This window comes from Phoenix dactylifera, chromosome 14 (assembly GCF_051530095.1).
Source record: "Phoenix dactylifera cultivar Ajwa chromosome 14, Ajwa_hap1_PhDact_Kaust_v1.1, whole genome shotgun sequence".
In the NCBI taxonomy this organism is placed as follows: Eukaryota; Viridiplantae; Streptophyta; class Magnoliopsida; order Arecales; family Arecaceae; genus Phoenix; species Phoenix dactylifera.
The window spans coordinates 16,273,811-16,295,437 of NC_143203.1; the positions used below are offsets into that span (position 1 = coordinate 16,273,811).

General features: G+C 35.6%; 1 protein-coding gene across 4 annotated transcripts; it reads left to right on the forward strand.

Annotated features, from left to right (window-relative positions):
• Positions 1-270: 270 nt before the first annotated feature.
• Positions 271-18,161, forward strand: LOC103723339 (GTP-binding family protein). Of its 4 annotated transcripts, none has more exons than XM_026800046.3 (9): positions 271-890; positions 3,003-3,092; positions 5,570-5,718; positions 10,704-10,862; positions 10,940-11,006; positions 16,386-16,493; positions 16,575-16,714; positions 17,127-17,266; positions 17,726-18,161. In XM_026800046.3, exons 1-8 carry the CDS (start codon positions 339-341, stop codon positions 17,224-17,226), a joined length of 1,365 nt encoding a protein of 454 aa, XP_026655847.2. In that variant the 5' UTR covers positions 271-338; the 3' UTR covers positions 17,227-17,266; positions 17,726-18,161. The 4 variants fall into 4 exon arrangements, with proteins under 4 accessions (XP_026655847.2, XP_026655848.2, XP_038988493.1 ...); XM_026800047.3 differs by having other exon boundaries at positions 17,729-18,161; XM_039132565.2 differs by having other exon boundaries at positions 17,127-17,196.
• The last annotated feature ends 3,466 nt before the right edge of the window (positions 18,162-21,627 follow it).

The following is a 21,627-nucleotide window of genomic DNA, read 5'->3' on the forward strand; positions in this document are numbered from 1 at the left end:
TTTTTAAGTTGGTTGAGGAGATTGCCGGGATCTTCACTTTTATTTTGCTCCTCCTGTCTCGTTCTTGCTAGAGATGTTAAAGAAAAAAACTTTTGAAGGAGAGACGAAAAAGAATAAGCAAATGGTTAGGAATATTAAACAATTATTTAACGGGAAGGCCGGATGAGTGATGGATAATGATCCGACTTGGCTTGGCCTGCTACGGCCCAATGTCCAGTGCTTTTTTTTTTTTGGCTACTAGGAAAAACAAATAAATAAATAAAAAACCCTGAACTAAAACCCCTAAGTTCCCCCTTCGATAGCAGTCGCAAAACTACTCTTCAGCGAGCGAGAAAGAGATGAAAGCTTTGAGAGTCATTAGAATCCTGACCTCCTCCTCCTCCTCCTCCTCCTCTCTCTCCACTCTCTTCTCTTCGACCACAAATCGGACACGTCTCCTTCCTTCCGCCCTCTCTCGCTCCTTCGCCGCCCAGCCCCAAACCCACCCCTCCGCCGCCGCCGCCGCCTCCTCTACGGACGAAGACACCGACGCCAACGCCACCCTTCCCAACTTCGATAGCAGCGAATTCTCCCTCCATTTTACCCCTCCCGACCCATCTTCCGCGAATTCCTACCAGAAGAAGCCGACCTGGGACGAGACCTACCGGGCGAGGGCCAACCAGGCTCTGTTCGGAGGGAAGAAGGCCGACCCGAAGCAGGCGGAGGAGGAGGGGGATGAGGAGAGGGAGAGGGCGGCGAGGCTCGCCAGAGTTCTCCTCGAGGCGGCGCTGGAGCCGCCTGATGATGTTGAGGAGGAGCATATGGTAGTGAAGGAGGAAGACCAGCGGTCGCTCTCGGTTGGCATCATTGGAGCTCCCAATGCCGGGAAGTCTTCCTTGACGAATTTTATGGTAAAGTTGGTTTCTTTATGTGTTTCTGAGTAGTTTTGCTGCTAACTTTATTTATTCATGCTTGAAGTTATTTGAGCAATGGTAAGGTCTTTGTTTCCTACGGATTATAGTGGTTAGTGGTCAGTGGTCAGCGTCCCTTTTGTAGTGGCTAGAGAAATCAAACAAAGAAATTATTTGAGCAACCGTTCTCGTCTTTGTACTTCAATGTACCTAAAGCATAGATAACCTTTCTCATGTTTGCTTGTTTTGTTTGTACGTCTGGGCCATAAACAAAGACCCCTACAAATATAGCGGACCGAAGCTTTGATATCAACTTTGATATGTTCGAGAAGAAGAAAGAATTTCCTCAATTTGCTCTTAAATCTCTCAAAAAAAAGCTATAAAAAAGATGAAGAAATTATGAAAGTAGGGTTATGTTCCCTTTTCTTTCCTTGATAATTCATATCTTAAATTGAGGTATATAGCTCCTATTTATAATAGTAGTAGAATGCACCCTTGTACAATTCAGGTTGGATTCCTCTTCTAGTTCAAATTGGATCAGATCTCCAAAAATAAAGATAATTAGTAAAAATAATAAAAAAATAGAATTCTATAAGAGATAGATCTCGACTTCTATATCAACTTTGCTTTCTGTTACTTCATCTAATTTTTCAAGGATTAGAATATACGTTCGGTCAAATTCTTTTCCAAAAAAAAAAATATTCGGTTTGACCGGCCTTTTTGGAGGCTCAAATGTTGAAATCTTGGCCCGTTTCAATTTTCTAGTGGATTGGCTTTAAATTGTAGATCTCGAAGAGTTACTCAATTTAAAAAAAACAAAGATCATTTCAATTGAACGTTGTATGAACAAGTTATGACCTCCTAAAATTTGGCTCGCTATCTGGCTTTTCGATGTGGTGGATCTCGCTCCTGGATCCTGTTTAGCTACTTATAGTGGCTAAAGTAGTTCATATCGAGTTTGGTGATTCTTCTTGATACGTATAACGGCCAAAATGATGAACATTGAATGATTCTTCTAGACATCCGTAGTGGCCAGAGTGGTTCATATCGAGTCCGGTGATCCTCCTAAATTATAGATTTTTTTTTGTATGGTCTACTTGATGTTTCTCACTTCATTAATGGTTTGCACCTGTTTTAGGAGACTTGTTAAGTCATCTCATTTTGAATGCAAATGAATATCTCGTCTGAATTTATGAGTTACTATCCCTTATTGTTTTCCAAACATATGAGCAAAACAGTGTGACTAAGCGCAACCTTTATCACGTTCTTGGGACTGCTTGTGCTTCCATTCTTAGGCAATGTAAGATTGAAGTTTTTACTTGCTTTTATCTTAGACATCTTAAATCTAATAAGTTCTGTTTTGATTCTTTGTCTATCATTACTTTTTTCTCTTTCCTGCTTTTGGGCATCTCAACACCTTTGTCAGGCTTGTAGGGTTCTTCTTCTCCTTAGCGAACACACCAAGCTCGTTCTTTGGTCTTTGCATTGTGCTATATAAGCTATGTGCATAATGGTTATCCAATTACAATACCGCAACCATAGTATGCTGTACCGGTTGGTGCCGGACGTACCGTACCCGTACCGATGGGTACCGGTATCGGTACGCCTGGCATACCGCATACCGTACCGTACCGACACTCGGTGCGCCTATACTAGTGCGGCACCGGTACGGGGTTCGGTACCGGTACGGCGAACCTTGACCACAACCCATTATCTATGCATTCTAGGCATATTATCTTCTTTTGAGAAATGTATCATTTTCAGTTCCTTTGGTTCCAACTATTTTGACTTGTTTTTAGCCTGCTTTCATTTATTTTATTTTTCTTCTTAACTTCTGCTTCTCCATTCAAACATGTTCACCTCTAGGCATCTCTAGGATTAACTTTTTTCTTTCATAAGTATATAGTTGGAAGCTAGGGTCGTGATATAAACAAGGTTCTTAAGTAGTGGATATAATATGTAATTACATGCAAGTGGGAAAAACCTTTAGATATTGCTATGTCATGTGCCTTTCTTTATTAAGGATTAATCGTTCATATAGTTTTGTCACTTTCTCCTGAATCCTGGATTTTAATTATCTGATCAGTTTTTTATTCTCTACTTATGATTCAGGTTGGAACAAAAGTTGCTGCTGTTTCAAGGAAGACCAATACAACTACCCACGAAGTCTTAGGAGTGATGACAAAAGGAAACAGACAAATAGTATGTTTCATCCTTGTTCGTGATTGAATTAGTGCAAAGCAAACTAACTGGTTTTCACTATTATTGCTATTTGTTCAGTTATAGTCATGCATATTGTTTTCATGGTCAGATAAAATTGATATATATTTAGAATCAAAACATCAATGCTTCCTTGGATCCTTTTTTTTGTAAGATGTTGTAATAATTTTTTATGACATAACTCAGAGGAGAGGTGTGATTGATTTTTAGAAATATGCTGTGTTGCTAGGTTCTTGAGAAATATTTATCAAATTGCAATGTTGTGTTAGCAAAACAAACTGTCTGTGTTCGTGTATTGACTATTTTGAGACTCAAGGCAGTGAAATTTTGGGGAAAGAACCCTGCAGGGGGGTTCTTGTACTCCTTCCATGCATTACTAGAGTATTATAAGATTGCAATGAAACATTAATGCTTTTGAGAAGATATGGTAATTTTTTGCTATTAGAAGTTGACCAGATAATGTTGATTGATGTTATCTAGAAGGATGGGGCCATTTTTGTTTAGGTACTAAGTTAACAACTGTGTATTAGAGGCAGACATTATTTGAATTATGGACTTGTGGCCAAGTTGGAAACTGGAACAAATATTTAGTGGAGTAGTTTGACAATGATGTTGAGAGTAGTATATTGATCTACTTGAGAGAGAAATGAGTATGTTAATCTAGTTGAGTAAGGGATCAATGCCCTAGGTGGTTTGCAATACTACAGATCTATAATTAAATAAACACTATCTAGCATTTATGATTAAGAAAAGAAGAAGAAAGAAATTAAAAAAGAGAAAGAAGGAAGAAAGAGAAGAGGTATGGAAAGGAAAGGAGGACAACATAGTCTAAATAGCTTTGTTGTTCATTTCCTTACATTATTTGGTCCAATTGGTTATAGGGAGAGAACTCATTTGGACTTTACCATGTACAAGTGCCTATTAGTTACAGTGTTTACTGAAGAACAAGGTCTATATTGGTCATCTAAGGTGTAAGGACCATTGTAAAATTAAACCTATATTTTCAATAGCTGGTTTTTCGAGATCTAAACCTTTGGCATTGCATCGTGAGTTGGGGTAACACCTTAGTTGCCGGAATCTAGATCAGGTATGGTTACAGGTGAGGGGAAGTAGGCATTTCAAAGCACTTGAAATAGGGAACTGGGCATGTGTTCAATTTTCTTGGGAGTTCCCAAAGCTGGTATGCTGCCCTAGGTAGAAGATTCCTGCCAGCAAGAATAACACACATGGGTGCGTGCATAAATATGTTATGTGTATGTTATAAATGCATTTATACATATGTGCATCTCTATATATGGGTGTATATGTGTGCTGGGATTGGTTTTATAGGAAGCCATAATAGTAATTTCCCAAGACATTAATTCATGGGAAAAAACCTCTCACCAATGCCTGTTAAAGTTCTACAATAAATATTTTGTGAGAACTTATTCCTTAAACCAATAGTTTGTACTTGACGTGTAAACTTAGTCTTTAGTTGTACAGCTGTTCTAATCCATTATTGAACAAGAAAATCCTTTCTGAACATCTCATATTCCTTTTAGCCGTAATCGAGTCAACTAACAAATTAACTATGGCAAAGATGCAGCCAAAGATACTTGGCTTACTATCAAAGAATTAAGTAGGAGGTGCATAGTCCATTTTGTATATGAACATATGTAGTGTGAAGCATGGAACATTTTATCTTGAAAGAATTATTTTCAAGTTCAGAAATATCCATACATGTGCAAGTGACCTGATCAATAATGTTGCAAGGAATACAGTGATCAATATACATGCTTGGTCCATTCTTGAAAAGCCTAGATCATTATAAACTGGTAAAAACTTTATGGCTGTGGCACATCTAAACTGGTTCTACCACTTGACTTTTTAATCTGTGTAAATTTTTTTTCAACCAAATAAATCCTGCAATAACTTCCTTAGTCTGAGATTGTTACATCTGCTCCCATTTCAGTTTTGTAATTTCATACCCAGTAGAATTAGAACGAAGTAGTGGAAGGGAGAACATGGCTAACATATTGCTAATGTAGGGCCACTTCCTCTTTCTGTATATCAAAACATAACTGGTCATGGTTTTTATGGCAATTTCTTCTTGTGCATCTTCTTTTATGGCATTCCTTGTCTTAAATCTCTTTTCATTGATAAAGTAGGAACTCTTACTGAATTAGTAACAGGGAAATTCATAAATCTTTTCTAAAATTTATTCTATGAGAATGCAGTTACTTGATTGGAAAAAGTGAGATACCATTTTTTTCCTGCTGATCAATCAGTTCTTTGCCCATAAAGAACCATTTCACGAATGCTGTTATTGTGAATCCTCTCCATTCTTTAAAACCTCTTCTACCTTTCTATATATTTCTTAATATCCATTCACAAAACAACTATAGATTAACAGCATGTGCTGTTTCTACATGTATAGCATTTGTTTTTTAAACCGTATTTACTGACAACCTTCTCTACAGTGTTTTTTTGACACTCCAGGACTGATGATCGGGCATCATGGATACCCTTACAGGGCTGATGTTAGAGTTCGTGTCGAAAGTGCTTGGAGGTCTATCGATCTTTATGATCTGCTGATAGTGATATTCGATGTCCATAGGCACCTTTCCGCGTAAGCAGTTATCTAACCAACATTGCTCAATATTGGTTTCATATCTTAAATAAGCTAGGGAGTAGATTATTTTTTAGTTACTTTTCTTTATCGTTATTTCTGGCAAATCCAATTTACCCAGTTATACATAACTTAAAATTTTAATTTCACAATTAGCAGATTGCTATCTTGAGATTTTTGGAACTAAAATATAGTTTGTCAAACATAACTTCAACAGGACATAATTGAAAATGAAGCTCCAATAAAAGTAAGTGGCCAAGAGAGAGTTTGTTTTAATCATCTTGCATCTCTTAAATTTGGAAGAAACAGAGAATGAGCAAGAAGCCTTATGTCAAGATTTCATGGATATTAAACGGATCAGATGCCTTTGATCCTTTAACAAGAAAATATACAGATCAGTGAAACCAGAAGTATAAAGAGAGTCCAAGGACATAAGATGTGGATCACATGAATGAGAATGCTGAGGCTGATGTGTGATACCTAGTTTGGAATCATAACCATAATAGGGAGTGCCTGGATGGTTGCCAACAAAATGCCTCTTTTCAGTTGCAGTTGTTGGTGTGCCTAATGGAAAATGTGGACATTTCTAGTATAAGTGGAATCTTGGCAAGCAGTTGTGAAATTATGATTGAAGAATAAGCTTGCTTGGTGCTTTGATACATTTTTTCCCCTCCCCAGCAGCGCTCTCTATAATTTTTTTTTCAAGTGTTCCCGAATACTACATAAGGCCCACATATGTTCAAAAGAGAAGAAAAAATCACATGGCTAATTGATCTGAAGTTCTTGAGGAGTTAAGAAGTCCCATGCCATAAGGAAGCTGAAAACCCTTATTTCTCATTTTGATACTTGAATTATATATAAGTTTTCTTTTTTGTTTTTTTTTCTTGAATACTCATCCCCTGTTTAGGATCACATGGATCATTTTTATGGGCTGATTTTCATAAAAAATATTTGAAATAAAGGCAACCTTTTTTCCTCTCTGTCCTTCATTCATCATCATGGGCTGAGAAGTTGCTCAATAAGAATCATAAATTCAACCTGAAACCATTTACCATGTATTGAAGTTGTTCTTGATCTAAGATCTTTTCAGATCTAATCAAACAGAACTAGAACTTTTTATCTTTTTGATCAAAAAGCTGTTCTACTTGTCTTCTTCAATTTGGTATTGGAACACCATGATTCAACATCAGGGTTATCGGTTATGCATGTGCCTTGTTAACTGCAGATGGGATAACAGGGATACAGCTCTTACTTATTTACTGGCTGCCTTTCTAAAAAGGGGATAAGGGACATGAACATGAACCAGGGGATGCTGCTGAAGAAGAGAGAGGTTCTGTTTGCTGAATCCAGTTGAGCTAACAGATGAAAGGTGATGGTCACGGGTGCAAGATAATGTTGTGTCCATTTCTTAAGAGTGTCATTATCACATGTTGGTTGTTAAAAGATGGATACTAAGGAGACTCAAGTTGCCAAGGTGTATGCTATACTTTGACTAGGACTTCAGGAGGTTTACTTCAGTAATGCCTAAAATAGTACATAGTTGACATTCTGCAAGAGGTTGTTTAAGTAACTATGTAAGTTCATTCCCATGATGGTAACGCAGTCTGCATGCTGATTGTGGATATATGATGGGGGTCCCTATCCATGTGGGAGCTATATGACGCATGGATATAGATACAATATACAGATACCAGAAAATACAGATTCTTGATGCAACAAATCCTGAAAAAGTAGGATATGATATGGCTTGGATACATCACCAAATACACGCACATATATAATACAAACACCCACGCGCTCAAGCACACATAGATGCACATTTCTGCGTGTGTACATATGTAAAAAACCATCGATAGAGCATAGTAGATTATCAAAATAACATAATCCATGCTTTGTACGATAGCATCAACTTTTGTAACCTCATCATCTTGTCATTTCAATCTATAGATTCTAATTGATCCTTCATGTTTAATATGACATCATAGATTCCAAAATTTACCATTGGTCGTCAAAAGGTTTACATTGAAAAAGAAAGAAAACACCCTCTCTCTCACTTTCAAAGATATCAAAGAAGTATATTGAGTATATTTGGGAAGTATTTAGGATACTTAGCACATGCATTTGTTGCGTATTGAAACAGCATCCAACAAGTATCAATATCCGATATGTATCTGATATAGACATTGCTGGTGTTTTGAAGTATCCATGTATCCTAGTGTGGGAGAATGGCTCCACATTTCGCCGCTGCAATCTTTAAGTAACTTGCAACACAAGGTGAAAATATCGAGGAGAAGACAATCCTTGTCAAGGTTTTTACTGTGTAAACCTCATCAACATTAAACTCCGTTCTGCAGATCATGCAACATGATGAAAGACTTGGGTACGTGTAGGGTCCCTGTCTAAGTCTATTTATGATTCCATTTCTTGTTTGTTAAGAGGGTTTCAAGTCATTTGAAGGATTTCCAAATGCTCTATTGTTAGTCAGTCTTGTGTTTTAGATGTGGGGTGGGGAGATGGAAATTAGATCAGATATAAGGGATGTTGTTGAGTTTGTTCTCTTTTTAAATCAATTCTTAAGGAGGAGCGGATAAAAAGTTTAATTTTGATCAAAATTGAAGTGAGCGTATCACTGCCTTATCAGAAATTGATTTAATAATTAGCTTGCTTCATGAGACCTGCACTATTCTTAAAGAAAGGGGAAAGATGTTCATCAAATTATCTTTTAGGCCATGTTTTATTGTCTAGAATGGAAATTAGGAAGGGAAAAACAATTCTTTGGATAATTCCAGATAAATTTCTAGGAAATGAAACAAACATGCTAGTGTGTAATTAATAATATTAGTATTTTACTAATATTATGATATGATAATATATTAACATAAATTATATAAATTTGATAGAAGATTAAAATATTGTTATAAGATTAATATTGGTATCGATATTTTAATAATATTAAAAATTACAAAATAAAATAATAAATTAGATTATTAAAATAATATAGTTTATATAATTATAAATGATATAATATTATACATAATTTAATTATGTAATGTTTTATAATTTATTTATTATAGTTTTAGATAATCATTATTCATAACATTATATAATGTTAATAATAAAAGAATTGTAAATAGTATGATTATATAATATTAATATTGATATATTAGCATAGTATGCCGTACCGTACCAAACTAGATGGTATCAGACGTACCGTACCGGTTCGGTACCGGTGGCGTACCGAAGGTCTGGTACGGCGAACGTTGTGTATTAGTATTATTATAATGATATAAAACAATGTGAATATAAGTAATAAAATATATAATATATAACATAATAATAGAAACATAATGTTATAATAATTATAACAACATATCGTAATAATTATAGTATTATTATTAGTATGTTAAATATGTAATATAAAATACTTAATAATATCAACATTATGAATATATTAGTATTAATATTAATCGTATAGTGATATATTAATTTTTTGTTAGAATATGACACACTTTACATTACTAATATAATGTTTTATTATAATATGTTAATAATTTTACTACTAATAATATTATAATGATTAAAAAGTAATGCAAATAGATAATATAATAAATAATATAATAATTTAAATACAAGGTTAAAATGACTAAAAATATTTAATAATATAATAATTACAATAATGTTATAACAATAAGAATATAATTGAATAATATATAATAAATAATATATTATGATAAATATATTATTAGTAAAATATTACAACATATAATATCTTAGTAATATGAAATTCAATATAATATAATATCAATAAAATATATATTATGAATACACTATATGCGTAATGTTAATTATAAATAAAAATATTATGTAATAAATAATGTCAATACTTACTATCGTATATTCCATAATACTATATTATCAAATAGATAATAAATTATTGTAATATATTTTCAGTAAATAATTGATATTAATAAAATATTATGTAAAATATTTTTTATTGTTAGTCAAGCGTATATCCAAGTGTAGATAAAATGATTCCCAAGCACCCCCGGGGTATGGTCTTACTCGTTTTTTTGAGAATCCAATGCCCATGGAAATCGGCATTCCAATGTCCAAATAAGTTACCAAACATGGGTATAGAGTGGATGGAAACTATTATGCATTCCCATTTCTCAATTCCTGTCAACCAAACATGGTCTTGGCTAAGGTTCGCTATCTCAGTATCGGATCCCGTATCAGGTCACACTAGCATTGTGTCAGTACCTTGCGATATGGAATTTTGTGGGCGTACCGAATGTCGGTACGTCATCTGTATCGGATATCGGTACTGAACCGGTATGATATGGTACGGCCTATACTGGCCCAAACTCGGTTCGGGCCGGTACGGTGAACTATGGTCCGGCTCTTTAGGGGCTGAGTTTGGGCCGGTACGGTGAACCAGGGTCCTGACTATTTAGGGGCTGAATGCCATTATGGACAGATGATAGAGATTAGTTTTAGAATTACAAGAATGCTCTGCAGTGTTTACTCCCATAGCTCTGACTTTTTTTCACTATGAATGTGCCAAGTTTATTGAGGTTCATTTTTATTAATTCCAGATTGCTGTCTACGAACATCTCAGCCTTTTGTTCTTAAAATAGAAACCAATATGTGGATTTATTCATCAAGGTGAGTTTGTGTTGGCATCCTCAAATTCTGCTCGGCAAGCTTGTTGTGGCTGACGTTCAACATCAACATTTCTGGTTGAGCGCAAAAAAGTGTTTCTGGAGATTTCCCTGTTTATTTTTTAGGTGGACTTTCGATTTTTTGCCCATTTGGGCGTGTAAAGCATATGCATGCGACTTAACTAAGGAAGAACTTTTTATTGTTTTAAGTGATTGATTTTGATATGCCTATGTGTATGTATAAATATTACATATTTGATGTTTTCTTTGCATTAATATTATTGGTACTGAAAGTTCTGTTGAACTTTTTGGTCATGCATCTAGGCCTGACACCAGGGTGATAAAGTTAATTAAAAATCTGGGAGCACAGGTTCATCCTAAACAAAAGCGAGTGTTATGCATGAACAAGGTTGATCTAGTGGAAGACAAGAAAGACTTGTTGAAAGTTGCCAAAGAATTTGAAGATCTTCCAGCATATGACAGGTCAATAATTATTTCGTAAGATATGAATTTTGATATTCAGATTGTTTTTTGTTTCTTACTTCTTCTTTGACTTGTAGGTATTTCATGATATCTGGTCTAAAAGGTTCAGGTGTGAAAGACTTGGTTCAGTATTTGATGGACCAGGTATGCTTGCTTAACTAGTCATCTGTTTTTTTTCAATACTGCAAATCTAGTCAAATGGGCTACAGTTACAACTTTTTCTGGGATAGAGCACCAGAGACATCAAGTATCATAAATTGCCAAAGCTCTGCTGGATAAAACACTTCCTATACAAAGCTCTCACGATGAGATCTCCCTAGTTGGTGGCCTGATCTGCCACACTGTTCGTCTCCCTAAAGATATGTTGGAGACGAACATGAAGGACCTACTTAATCAGGGATCTACAGTCATTTGTAACAGCCATGAGGTGCCTTGGAACCTCACTCTGCAAACTAAGGAGTTGAAGAAGAGCTTGACAATCATTTTCGAGGATCTAGGGCTGGATCTGTTGATGCCTTTCAGTGATCAATGCCTCCCTAGTGGCCCAAGACTCTGCAGCTAGGGGTCTAGGAAACCTTTGACTAACAGAGGTCTACCCAAAGAGGGACAACTCACAAGTCCTGCTTCCTGTAGCCTGTCAGAAGGAAAAAAGAAAAGGAGCCATAAGTGTTAAACTTACAAATATCCACCGGTGGTGGGTCCAGTTCACCCAAGATTGTTGTTGTTCCAAATGGGTTGGGATTGGTTATCCGAATATTCATGGGCACCCAAGCTCTTCGAGCCAACGATGGTTAAAGATTCGAGCCCCTTCAAAAATCATCTTATTTCTAGCTTTCTGCAGCTGCCAGAAAACATTAGCCCTTACACACATGCTCCAGTAGGCATTTGTGTGTCCTTGCCTAAAGCTTGGGTTCGGCCGGACCCCATCTCAAGACTAATTTATATCCACTAGCTCCAAGCCCATATGAGCTCAGATATGATTGAAAATGGTCATGGCCCTATTACAATGAATTAAAAATGTAACCAAACCACTCATATGGAAATCCTTGTGCTGTAAGCCATCAACTACATAAAGTCCCATCATGGAGTGTTTGGCCCACTTTAGGTTTCTTAGGCCAAGGCCCTCCTCAAAAATGAGAAGCCCCAAGCCAGATAATGCCTATGTCAACCATTTTCGCCTTTATTCCAGATGAAGTTCGAGATTATTTTTTGCATTACTGTCCAATGTACCATCTTGAACCCTTGTTGCGACCATCCAATAGTTAGGAATTGAATTCAGAACCGATTACAGAGTGATTTTTCTAGCGTGAGACAAATTTGCTTTCCTCCACCCAGAGAGCTTCCTTTGAATCCCATCCATAATTTCATTCTCATCTTCTTGAAGGATGCAGTTAGCTGACACAGTAACACCTAAGTAAGTGAAGGAAATTTTAGATGTTCCCATGTTCACATTTCTACTAATAAGGCATTTTAACCGAGGGTGAAAAAAATAGGGGGGACAAGAATCGACTTACTCTTATTTACCTTTTGGTCCATGATGGCTTGATTAGTGTCCAACACTTGATTAATTGCATCACAATCCTCTAAAGATGTCTTGGAGAAGATGACCATATTGTCAGCGCAAAGATGTGGCAGAATTGTGTGTTACTGCCAGCTAAATTTCTCTTAAGCCCTGTTTGGCAGAGCTGTTAACAGTAGAGCTTTTGAAAGTAGAGCTTTGGAAGTAGAGTTTTTTGAAGTAGAGCTTTTTGAAGTAGAGCTTTTATAAAAAGCTATTTGCTATTTAGTAACTATATTTCTAAAGTGCTGTGTAATTTTAATATGTATTTGGTAAACAAACTGAGAAATTATTTTTGGTATAACAAAATGACCATAAAGGACATTGCATAGTATTATACTAAAGAGCATAATAAAATATAATATGTATTAATATATTAATATACGATATAGTATAATATTATTGTAATGTAATATAATATTATTATAATATAGTAATATAATATTATATACTATAGCATAATAATATAACATAATTTGATATTATATAGCATAACATATCAATGTATTATGATATAATATAATATAATATTATATTTATAGTATAATACAATAATCAAGATATAAAATATTATAATTATTATCATTATATTATTAATATTTTATTAATATAATATTCTTAGGAGCTCTTGCATATTTCTATAATATAAAGGGACAATTTTTGTTATTATAATATTTTATCATGGGTATTTTGGCCCAAAAAGAAAAAAAATTATAAATCAAAACAGCTTTTCGATGCATGTTAAAAGTGCTTTTTCGGAGAAACTTCATTTTGGAGCTTCTTTCAAGAACCTGTGGCAAAAGCTAAAATAGCTTTCTGATTTTTTTACTAAACACTTCTATTCCATCCAAAAGTACTTTTGGATGGTTAGAAAGTACTTTCTGTCTACCAAAAGCTCTGCCAAACGGGGCCTTAGTCTATCTGTCTGCATCTACTCATTTAACGGTCCAGTAAGTACCTGCGAACATAAAATAAACAGGTAGAGGGATAAAGGATCTCCTTCCCTCATACCCTACTAGCATTAATTCACTTAGATGGTTGACCTTAATGAGAGTGGAATAAGAGACTTGTGAAATGCCAGCCCATATCCAGCTAATCCACACTTGGAGAATTTCATTCTAGTAAGGACTTGAAGAATTGCTTCCCAACTAAGGCTATCATAAGCCTTTTCCATTTCAAGCTTCTATTACATAAATAGGCTTCCCCACCTTAGAAGCATTCATAAAATGCAGGACTAATGAAACAATGTGGATTTTACTAATATCCCTCCCAGCAATAAAGGCACATTGTTCTCTACCAAAGCATTATTGGTAGTAAGGTTTGCCTAACCGGCCCGAACTGGGCGGTATGAGACATACCATACCGTACCGGTTCGATATCAGTATCGGTATGGGTGGCGTACCGACACTCGGTACGTCAAAAAAAATTTCGTACCATACTATACCGACACTGTGCTCATGTGGCACCGATACAGAGTCCAGTACTGAGATGGCGAACCTTGGGTGGCTGGGACTTAAGCCTATTAACTAAGAATTAGCCAACAGTCTATAGCAAACATTACGTGGTGAAATGGGTCTCTAGTCTTGAACTTTCTGCAGGTGTTCTTCTTTTTGGTATCAATACAATGTTAGTATTGCACACTGCACGAGGCAAGATGCCATTGCTATGACAACAATCAATAGCTTTACACTCATCTGATCCAGTATTTCCCAATAATTATTGTAAAATTCAGCATGAAAGCCATCAGGTCTAGGTGCTTTGTTAGTTGCCGGAGACCACAGCATGTCCTTCAACCCTTGAGGTGAAAAAGGCCTAAGCAACACCCCATGAAACTCATTAGATAAAGTAGGCAAAGTAGGCCAATCAATAAGAAAATCATCATTACCAGAAGCAGTCCAAAGATCAGTATAAAGTTTAACAAACTCATTTCAATAAGTTGAATATCGACAGTCCTAGTATGATTAGGTAGTTCGATGAAAAGAACTGCATTCAGTCTCCTATGTATACGAGTAAGCATATGGAGGTAGTGAGTGTTTCTATTCCCATCTGTCATCCATTTCGATCTTGATTCTGTTTCCACTTGAGATGAACCCGTCCATTGGGAGCATTATAGGGGTTGTAATCAGACAAACCAAATTTCCTCATTAATAGTAAACCAACAATGGCATCTTTTTTCTTCCAGCTTATGGATCTTATTAGCAACAAGAGAGAGCCGATTTTCAGTCTTATCAAGGTCTTGCTTATTCCAATGGCAAAGCTCAGTTCTTGCCCTTATTTAGTTTCTGATTGATGACATATGGCAGACCCAGAGAAATGGCTATTTCACATTCAAACAACATATGTTTGTTAAATTATGCAAATCAATAATGCCAACTTTAAGTCCAATAAGTCATGTCTAAAAGGGGAATCCTCTCCATGGTATTTGTTATTAACTAGCAAGATCATTCTCAAGTGAACTTAGATTAGATGGTCAACCTTTCACCTTGTAAACTGTAGGAGTCCAAACCACCTAATATTCTGTGGCTTAATTTTTGAGGGGAGAAAATCTGTACGACTGTGACTAATGGGCGATGAATCGTTAAATTGAGCTGGGTTGTGGATAGAGTGCGTAAGGGAGATGGTCCTGCTGTTGAAGTCAGCAGGCTATGAACATTTTGTAGATACATTGAATTGAGATGATCTATTTTTAACATTTAAGTTTTAAGGTTCTGCATATGACTAGGAGGTGTTTCTTCTATACTTATCATCACTTCCAAAATTTGTCTTGGAAAGCACACACTTACACACACACATATGCATGCATATATTCATGTATGTATATGTGTATATATATATATATATATATATATATATATATATATATATATATATATATGTTTGTAGGATGGCAAGACATAATCAATTTCTCTTGTAGGGTTTTTTATTACAATCTTTATTATTGCTATTCTCTGCATTCATTCTAACAGGAACACTCATCACTGCTCATATGCACAAGACAGTTATGTTGCAGCCACAATAATTTGTCTTTGCCCCAAATCTATGATTCTGTTAGCACTCCAATCTATACTTTCTTGATTTGATAGGTTACTCAAAATTTTTTTGAATGAGGAGTGTCCTTGTTGCTTGATGCCAAGGCTATTTTCTTTTTTAAGCAAATCCTGGATGCCAAGGTTTGAAATGCAGTTTCTATCCAAGCTCATAATGAAATATGTAGATAAATCCAGTTTGAAACATATTATACTGAAAATTGTTGAAAGATTCCAAAAAAAATAAAAAAAATGCAAATTAGAAAGATGTCGCTATTCTCATTATAGTATATTGTTTGGTGATACTTTGCATCATTTAATAGTCTGAGATGTTTCAATTGCTAGATATTTCCATGTTGAGCTTGTTAACTAATGTATCAATTTATGGAAGTAGGAGAAAAGGAGTTTGAATATTACTTTTCATCAACATATTTATCAGAAATTAAATCTTATTGGGAATATTAAAAAACGAAATAATTAACCATAAATCATACTCTGTGTTTGTTTTGTGTTTGTTTGCATAGTAAACTAGTATCTTCTAGTACATTAGTATTGATACTGTAATAAATTTTCTAACCAAAATGAAATTTTTAATAAAATAAAACATGAACAATTATAATAGGGTCATCGCAAAATTGCTTTGTGATTAGCAAGTTCAACTTGCTTGTACAAAAGTATACTTTTTTATTTTGCAATTCAACAGATCCTTAATTTTGGATTTTATTTATAGAAAATTACAAGAATTAAAAAATTCATTTTTTAAGTAGTATATTTGCCATTTAAGTAACAGCCATTACTTTAACCTGTTCATCGGGGTTTAGACAATACACCTGAATTTCTTTATTTTTTTATATTTATATATTGTTTTTTCAAAGAAATCAGTTCTCTGCGCTTTTTGTATACCTAATTTGGAAAGTCTTTTGCCTTCTTTATGTGTAGGCAGTTAAAAGACCTTGGGATGAAGATCCCACCATCATGAGTGAAGAGATAATGAAAAACATAGCTTTGGAGGTTGTTCGAGAGAAGATGTTGGATCATATTCATCAGGTATACTCAAATTCCCCTGCTAATATCAGCATGATTTCTTTCCCTCTCAGAGAGCTTGCACCAACGTAACATTTATTTCAGGAAATTCCCTATGTTATTGAACATCGATTAATGGATTGGAAGGAACTAAGAGATGGCTCTCTTAGGATAGAGCAGCACTTTATCACTCCAAAACACAGCCAGCGCCAAATTCTTGTTGGAAAAAATGGTTCCAAGATAGGGTATCGCGGCCTTCCATGTTTATGTATCTCTTTTAATGTTTTCTAGGCAGTCATCATTCTCTAAATTAGTAATTCATAGTTGTTTTGTGAATTTTTACTATGCGGCTCGTTAACCTCTCTCTCTCTCTCTGTGTGTTTGTGTGGGCGCACGCGCGCGCACACATTGTGGTGGGTGGGCATGCCTATAGGAGGACATATTAGTTATATTCCTTTTCATTTTTCTTTACTGTAGTACACAATGTTGAAATCACTAGTATGATTTTTGAACTATTCAGGAATTATTCTTTTGCTGCTCTTTTAATATTACCGGTTTGATGCCAGATATCCAAATGGCGTATTTGGCAATGATACTAAATAGGCATAAAGTTGACCTCATTGATGTAATAAGTTTGTTTCTATGTTAAATAATCAGGAGAATAGGCATCGAAGCCAATGAAGAGTTGAGATCCATATTCAGGAGGCAGGTGCATCTCATTCTCCAGGTTAGAGTTGCTCGAAGAAAGAGTGCATGAATTGTTCATAGACATTTCTATGTATCACACCTGATACCAAGTGAGTGAAAATACTTACTCTAGCTGGTTAGTTTTACATATCATTGAAGACTTCCTATGTTGTTTTAATTATTCTTTAAACCTCCATGCCAAGAAAAAATCTCACCTTGCACATTTATCATGGGAGAACTGAAAATTTCTGTCCACCTGTGCATCAATGAATTTTATATCTAGCCTTCATCACCTGTTTTTCTTTTAGCACCTACATGTATTGTAAGCTGAGAAGTAGTGCTTTTGGTTGCGGTCATGGTCTAGATTATTCAATACTAAGTAGAACAAAAGGCAGATAGCGAACCAAATGATTGAAAATGACTCATGCAACATGGCTTGGTGATATTAGACAATTATGATAATTAATAATGTAATGCATGTTATTACAGCTTATAAAACATCAAATTCTTATTTTATTTTTTTATCAAACCAATTCAAAAATGCTTATGCAAGTTATTATGTCTTGCAGCAGTTTGGCAGTGGGTCTGCACTGAGGAATTTATCAAAGTTATGCCAATACCATGGCTCATATTTGCATGGGGTGAATCTAGTGCCATGTTGCAAGCCACATGTACTCCCTCAACTCCTCTGTAATCAGAGCACTGCTGGAGTCAAGAATCATGATCATTCAATCCAAAGGGTTCTATTTAACATTACTCTGTCCAATCTCCAGCTCTGAACTCATAGCCTGCTTTGGATGGCGTGAGGGCTTGGATTAGTGATCTTCTCAAATGTTCATTCAATTAATTATTATAATATATGGCCTTTGTGTTTCTTACGATGTATTGCATGTTTGTATGGTGATCCAGGAACTGGTCCCAGATTAATTTGCTGAAAATATGTTATCTATGCTGTATTTCATCATGGCATGATCGATATATTTTTATACTAAAGAATTCGATGTACTTTATGCTGTTGGTAAAGGTGAAGACCTTCACATTACAACCTCTAACTCGAACTTTTGTGGGAATAAATATACACATGATTTGGTTGTGGGATATTCCTTGTGGAAGAATGGCTTTTGGGAGAATGAACAAGCTAAAAAAGAAAGGTGTGATATTTGTTGGAAAGTGGTTTTTGAGAGAATGAACAAGGAAAATGACATGATATAGTTATGACTATGCATGCGTGCTCAATTAGTGTTCCCCACTATGGAAAAGAAAGCTTTGTAGAATGCACTGATGCATGCCGAGAAATGACAAACAAAAAGCAGCACGATTTACATCAAAACTCAATTAGTGTCACCCACTAAATAATATAAATTGGATATATATGAAGAAAAATCTTTGAGCCTGGTTTAAGTTATGGGGGCTAGGCTCCGTGGATGTGACAGCCCCAATCCAAACCCAACCATTCCAAATATGTAAATCCTTGTACCTCGGCCAGCTCCTTTGAGTAGAAACCACACATCTGTCGGTCTCCATGGCGAATCCAAGAGAGCTCTTTTCTATGTTAAATCCTTCTCTTCTTCGTGCGTTTCGTAGACCACATCTAAGAGCGGCAATCGGGTCGGGTCGAATTAGATACAGGTTGGGTCAGATTCAAGATAGGTTAAAAATCTATCAAATTGAACCTGACCTGTTTATTCAATGTGTCAAAAATCCAAACTTGAACCTAACCATTTTATCAAACAGCCAAGCCGACTTACAAGAGAATCAGGTTAAACGTGTTAAGCATTGCCACCCCTACACATCAACTTCATCAAGGTCTTTTACCACCATGGCCGTGGCAGGAGGTGCTCGGCTTCATCTCCCTCCGCTCCATCTGGCCATCCATGGCGGTGCAAGATGGTGCAGGCAACGAACTCATGTTGGCTAGCTTGAGTAGAAAGATTTAGGAGTTGCATGCTATTCTGTTATTTTCCTCAAAAGTTGGAATTCAGAGAGAAGTTGGGAGTTAAACTTGAGTCATGAAATTTGCTAGTGATATTTTCTTTCTATGGATACTATGGGGACCTAAAAGAGAGCTTCCTACTTCATGCATCTTTCTATTGGTCGGTATTTAAATTTTTCATTAACTTCATACTTCTATTTCTGTTTTCATTTCTCTTCTCTGTGAAATAACAATGATTTGAAGCTAATTAAGTGATTGTGTATGGTTCACCCCATTAAAGCATTAGAACAAGTAATATACATTTTTCACTTGATTGCTCGTTGACTATGTTTATTTACGCCGATTCATAATTCTGTATAAAACATGTATCGGTTGCTACTGAAATAACCTTGTATTATGTAGAGAGCTCGAACCTAACTCGACAAGGACTGGTGTCAAAACTTTTTCAGCATCCAAATCCATTAGACCACTTGAGCTGAGATACAGTTGCAGTTCTTGATAGCTGATGATTCAGATGCTTGTAGAACCTTCCCCGTTGATGCGATCAGAAATCCATTTGAAGCTCGTGAAAGGAATTTGATAAACTTTTTCGATTTAAAATATCAACTAGATCCAATGGAGGATCCTGATTTAATGATTTTTTCTGCAACTCAGATCAGTGAACTTGATTTCTAGATGTGTCTGCAGATACCTGATGAATAAATGATCCATGTAGCACTCGTTTTTCTGATCAAGGATCCATCTGGGACTTGTGGAGGGCACTAAACTTCTCGAGATCCAAATCTGGGACTTCTCGTTTGTCTATTACCCCTGTATGTTGATCTTACTGGTCATTTTCTGCTACTGCTTTCACTGTTTTGGTTTCTCTCTGTAATTTCATTACCATGTAAGCATGTTTGTACAGGCTTCTTTTATATTTTAATAGAATTTGGTGGCTAATGGTGCCTTAGCAACCTTAGCAACCATTTCCATAAAAAAAAAAGAGGCAAAGTGCATATGCTTTATGGTATGATACCTGGACATGTAAGATCTCATTGAATTAGTGATGATGACATTAACTAAAAATTGTAAAATAACATAGAGCTGTCATCATTGTTGAGATTCTATCAGCATTCATGTTTAGTTGGTTATTAGTTTTAATGACTTTAGGATTCTATTCTTAGTTTTATTCTACTAGAATACATATCTTTTAGTAGTTATTAAGTCTTATCTTTTAGTGAGTGATAATTATTCTTATTCTTTAGTAGTGATAAGTCATATCTTTTAGTGGGTGATAGTTATCCTTATTCTTTAGTAGTGATAAGTCTTATCTTTTAGTGAGTGTTAAATTTGAGTAAGAATTAAACATCTCACCCATTGATGCTCTATTTAAAGGGACTGTTGGTGTTTCCTTTAGTATGGCGTGAGAAAAGAGAGAGAAGAAGAGAGTGAGAGTTGTCCTTTTTGGTGAGAAGTGAGAGAGAGCCTTCCAGTGTCTCTTTTGGATTTTTCTTGCTTGGTGTTCGTTTTAGATCTTGGGCTAGCACGATTGATCTACTCCGCGTAGCGTGTCATTCTACATGGTATCAAAGACAAGTTAGAACAGTGGTTGAGCGGTTTGTAACTTTGATCAGATTTATTCGAAGTGTAGTATTTGGAGCTGCAACTTGATTGTTAGTGGTTCGTGGGTTCGTAACTTAGCGTAGTTGAAGAGTTTTCAGTAATTCGTTGTGCAGTGGTGCAAGCATGTGGACTCTTGTTTTAGTAATTCAAAAGATGAATCATCATGGCTGATGCTACTATCTGCTCTCTTAATAAGTTTAATATGCCTGACCTCACTAACATCAATATGGCTACTTTTGCTACCACCGCTTCTCTTCGTAAGTTGAACAACACCTGTTATCCATTTTGGAAGGCTATTGTCAAGTATTATTTGAAAGAACAAAATTTGTGGGCTATCTTGAATGAGTCAAAGATGATGCCAATAGATACTCTCAGCGACGAGGTTGCGAGAAGAAAGTAAATTCTAAAACCTAAAAAGGTGATGTAGATTTTTCAAGTTTCAATTAATAGAAAAAATTATCTTCATATCCAGAATATACAAGAGCCAAAGCAAGCATAGGATATTCTTGTAGTTGTCCACTCAAGTTCTAGCAAGGTGAGATATCTTAAACAAAAGTTGCTTGAAGAGTGGATTTTGGTTCCAGGCTTCCCTGATTTTAAAGTAGTTTTAGTGATCAAGCAAGAAGACATGCTTGGTGGAGATGATTCATGTTATACCTTGGTACTCAACAAGATTTTTAGGGTACCAATTGATTTTGAAGCTACTCCAAAGTTCGAACCATTAGAAGACTCTATGCACGACAATTTGATTTTGTATGATGGAGCAATTATATGCAGATACTTGAAGCTACTCAAGTAGAGGTAATGGTCGATGTTCACTTTTATTGCAATTGGCAACTTGATGATTGTTGGTGTAAGCCGGACATTCTATGGAATCTTGACACTATAACCATAGAGTTAATGCTGAAGAAAAATGCCAGAGGACATCGCCGATTT

What these genes read in the sequence shown, in the direction of transcription:
- LOC103723339 (XM_039132565.2), top strand. Translation starts at nt 339, where the DNA reads ATGAAAGCTTTGAGAGTCATTAGAATCCTGACCTCCTCCTCCTCCTCC. An exon ending in CAAAAGGAAACAGACAAATA is followed by an intron (nt 3,093 to 5,569) that starts GTATGTTTCATC and finishes CCTTCTCTACAG; the next exon opens with TGTTTTTTTGACACTCCAGG. An exon ending in TGTTGGATCATATTCATCAG is followed by an intron (nt 16,494 to 16,574) that starts GTATACTCAAAT and finishes CATTTATTTCAG; the next exon opens with GAAATTCCCTATGTTATTGA.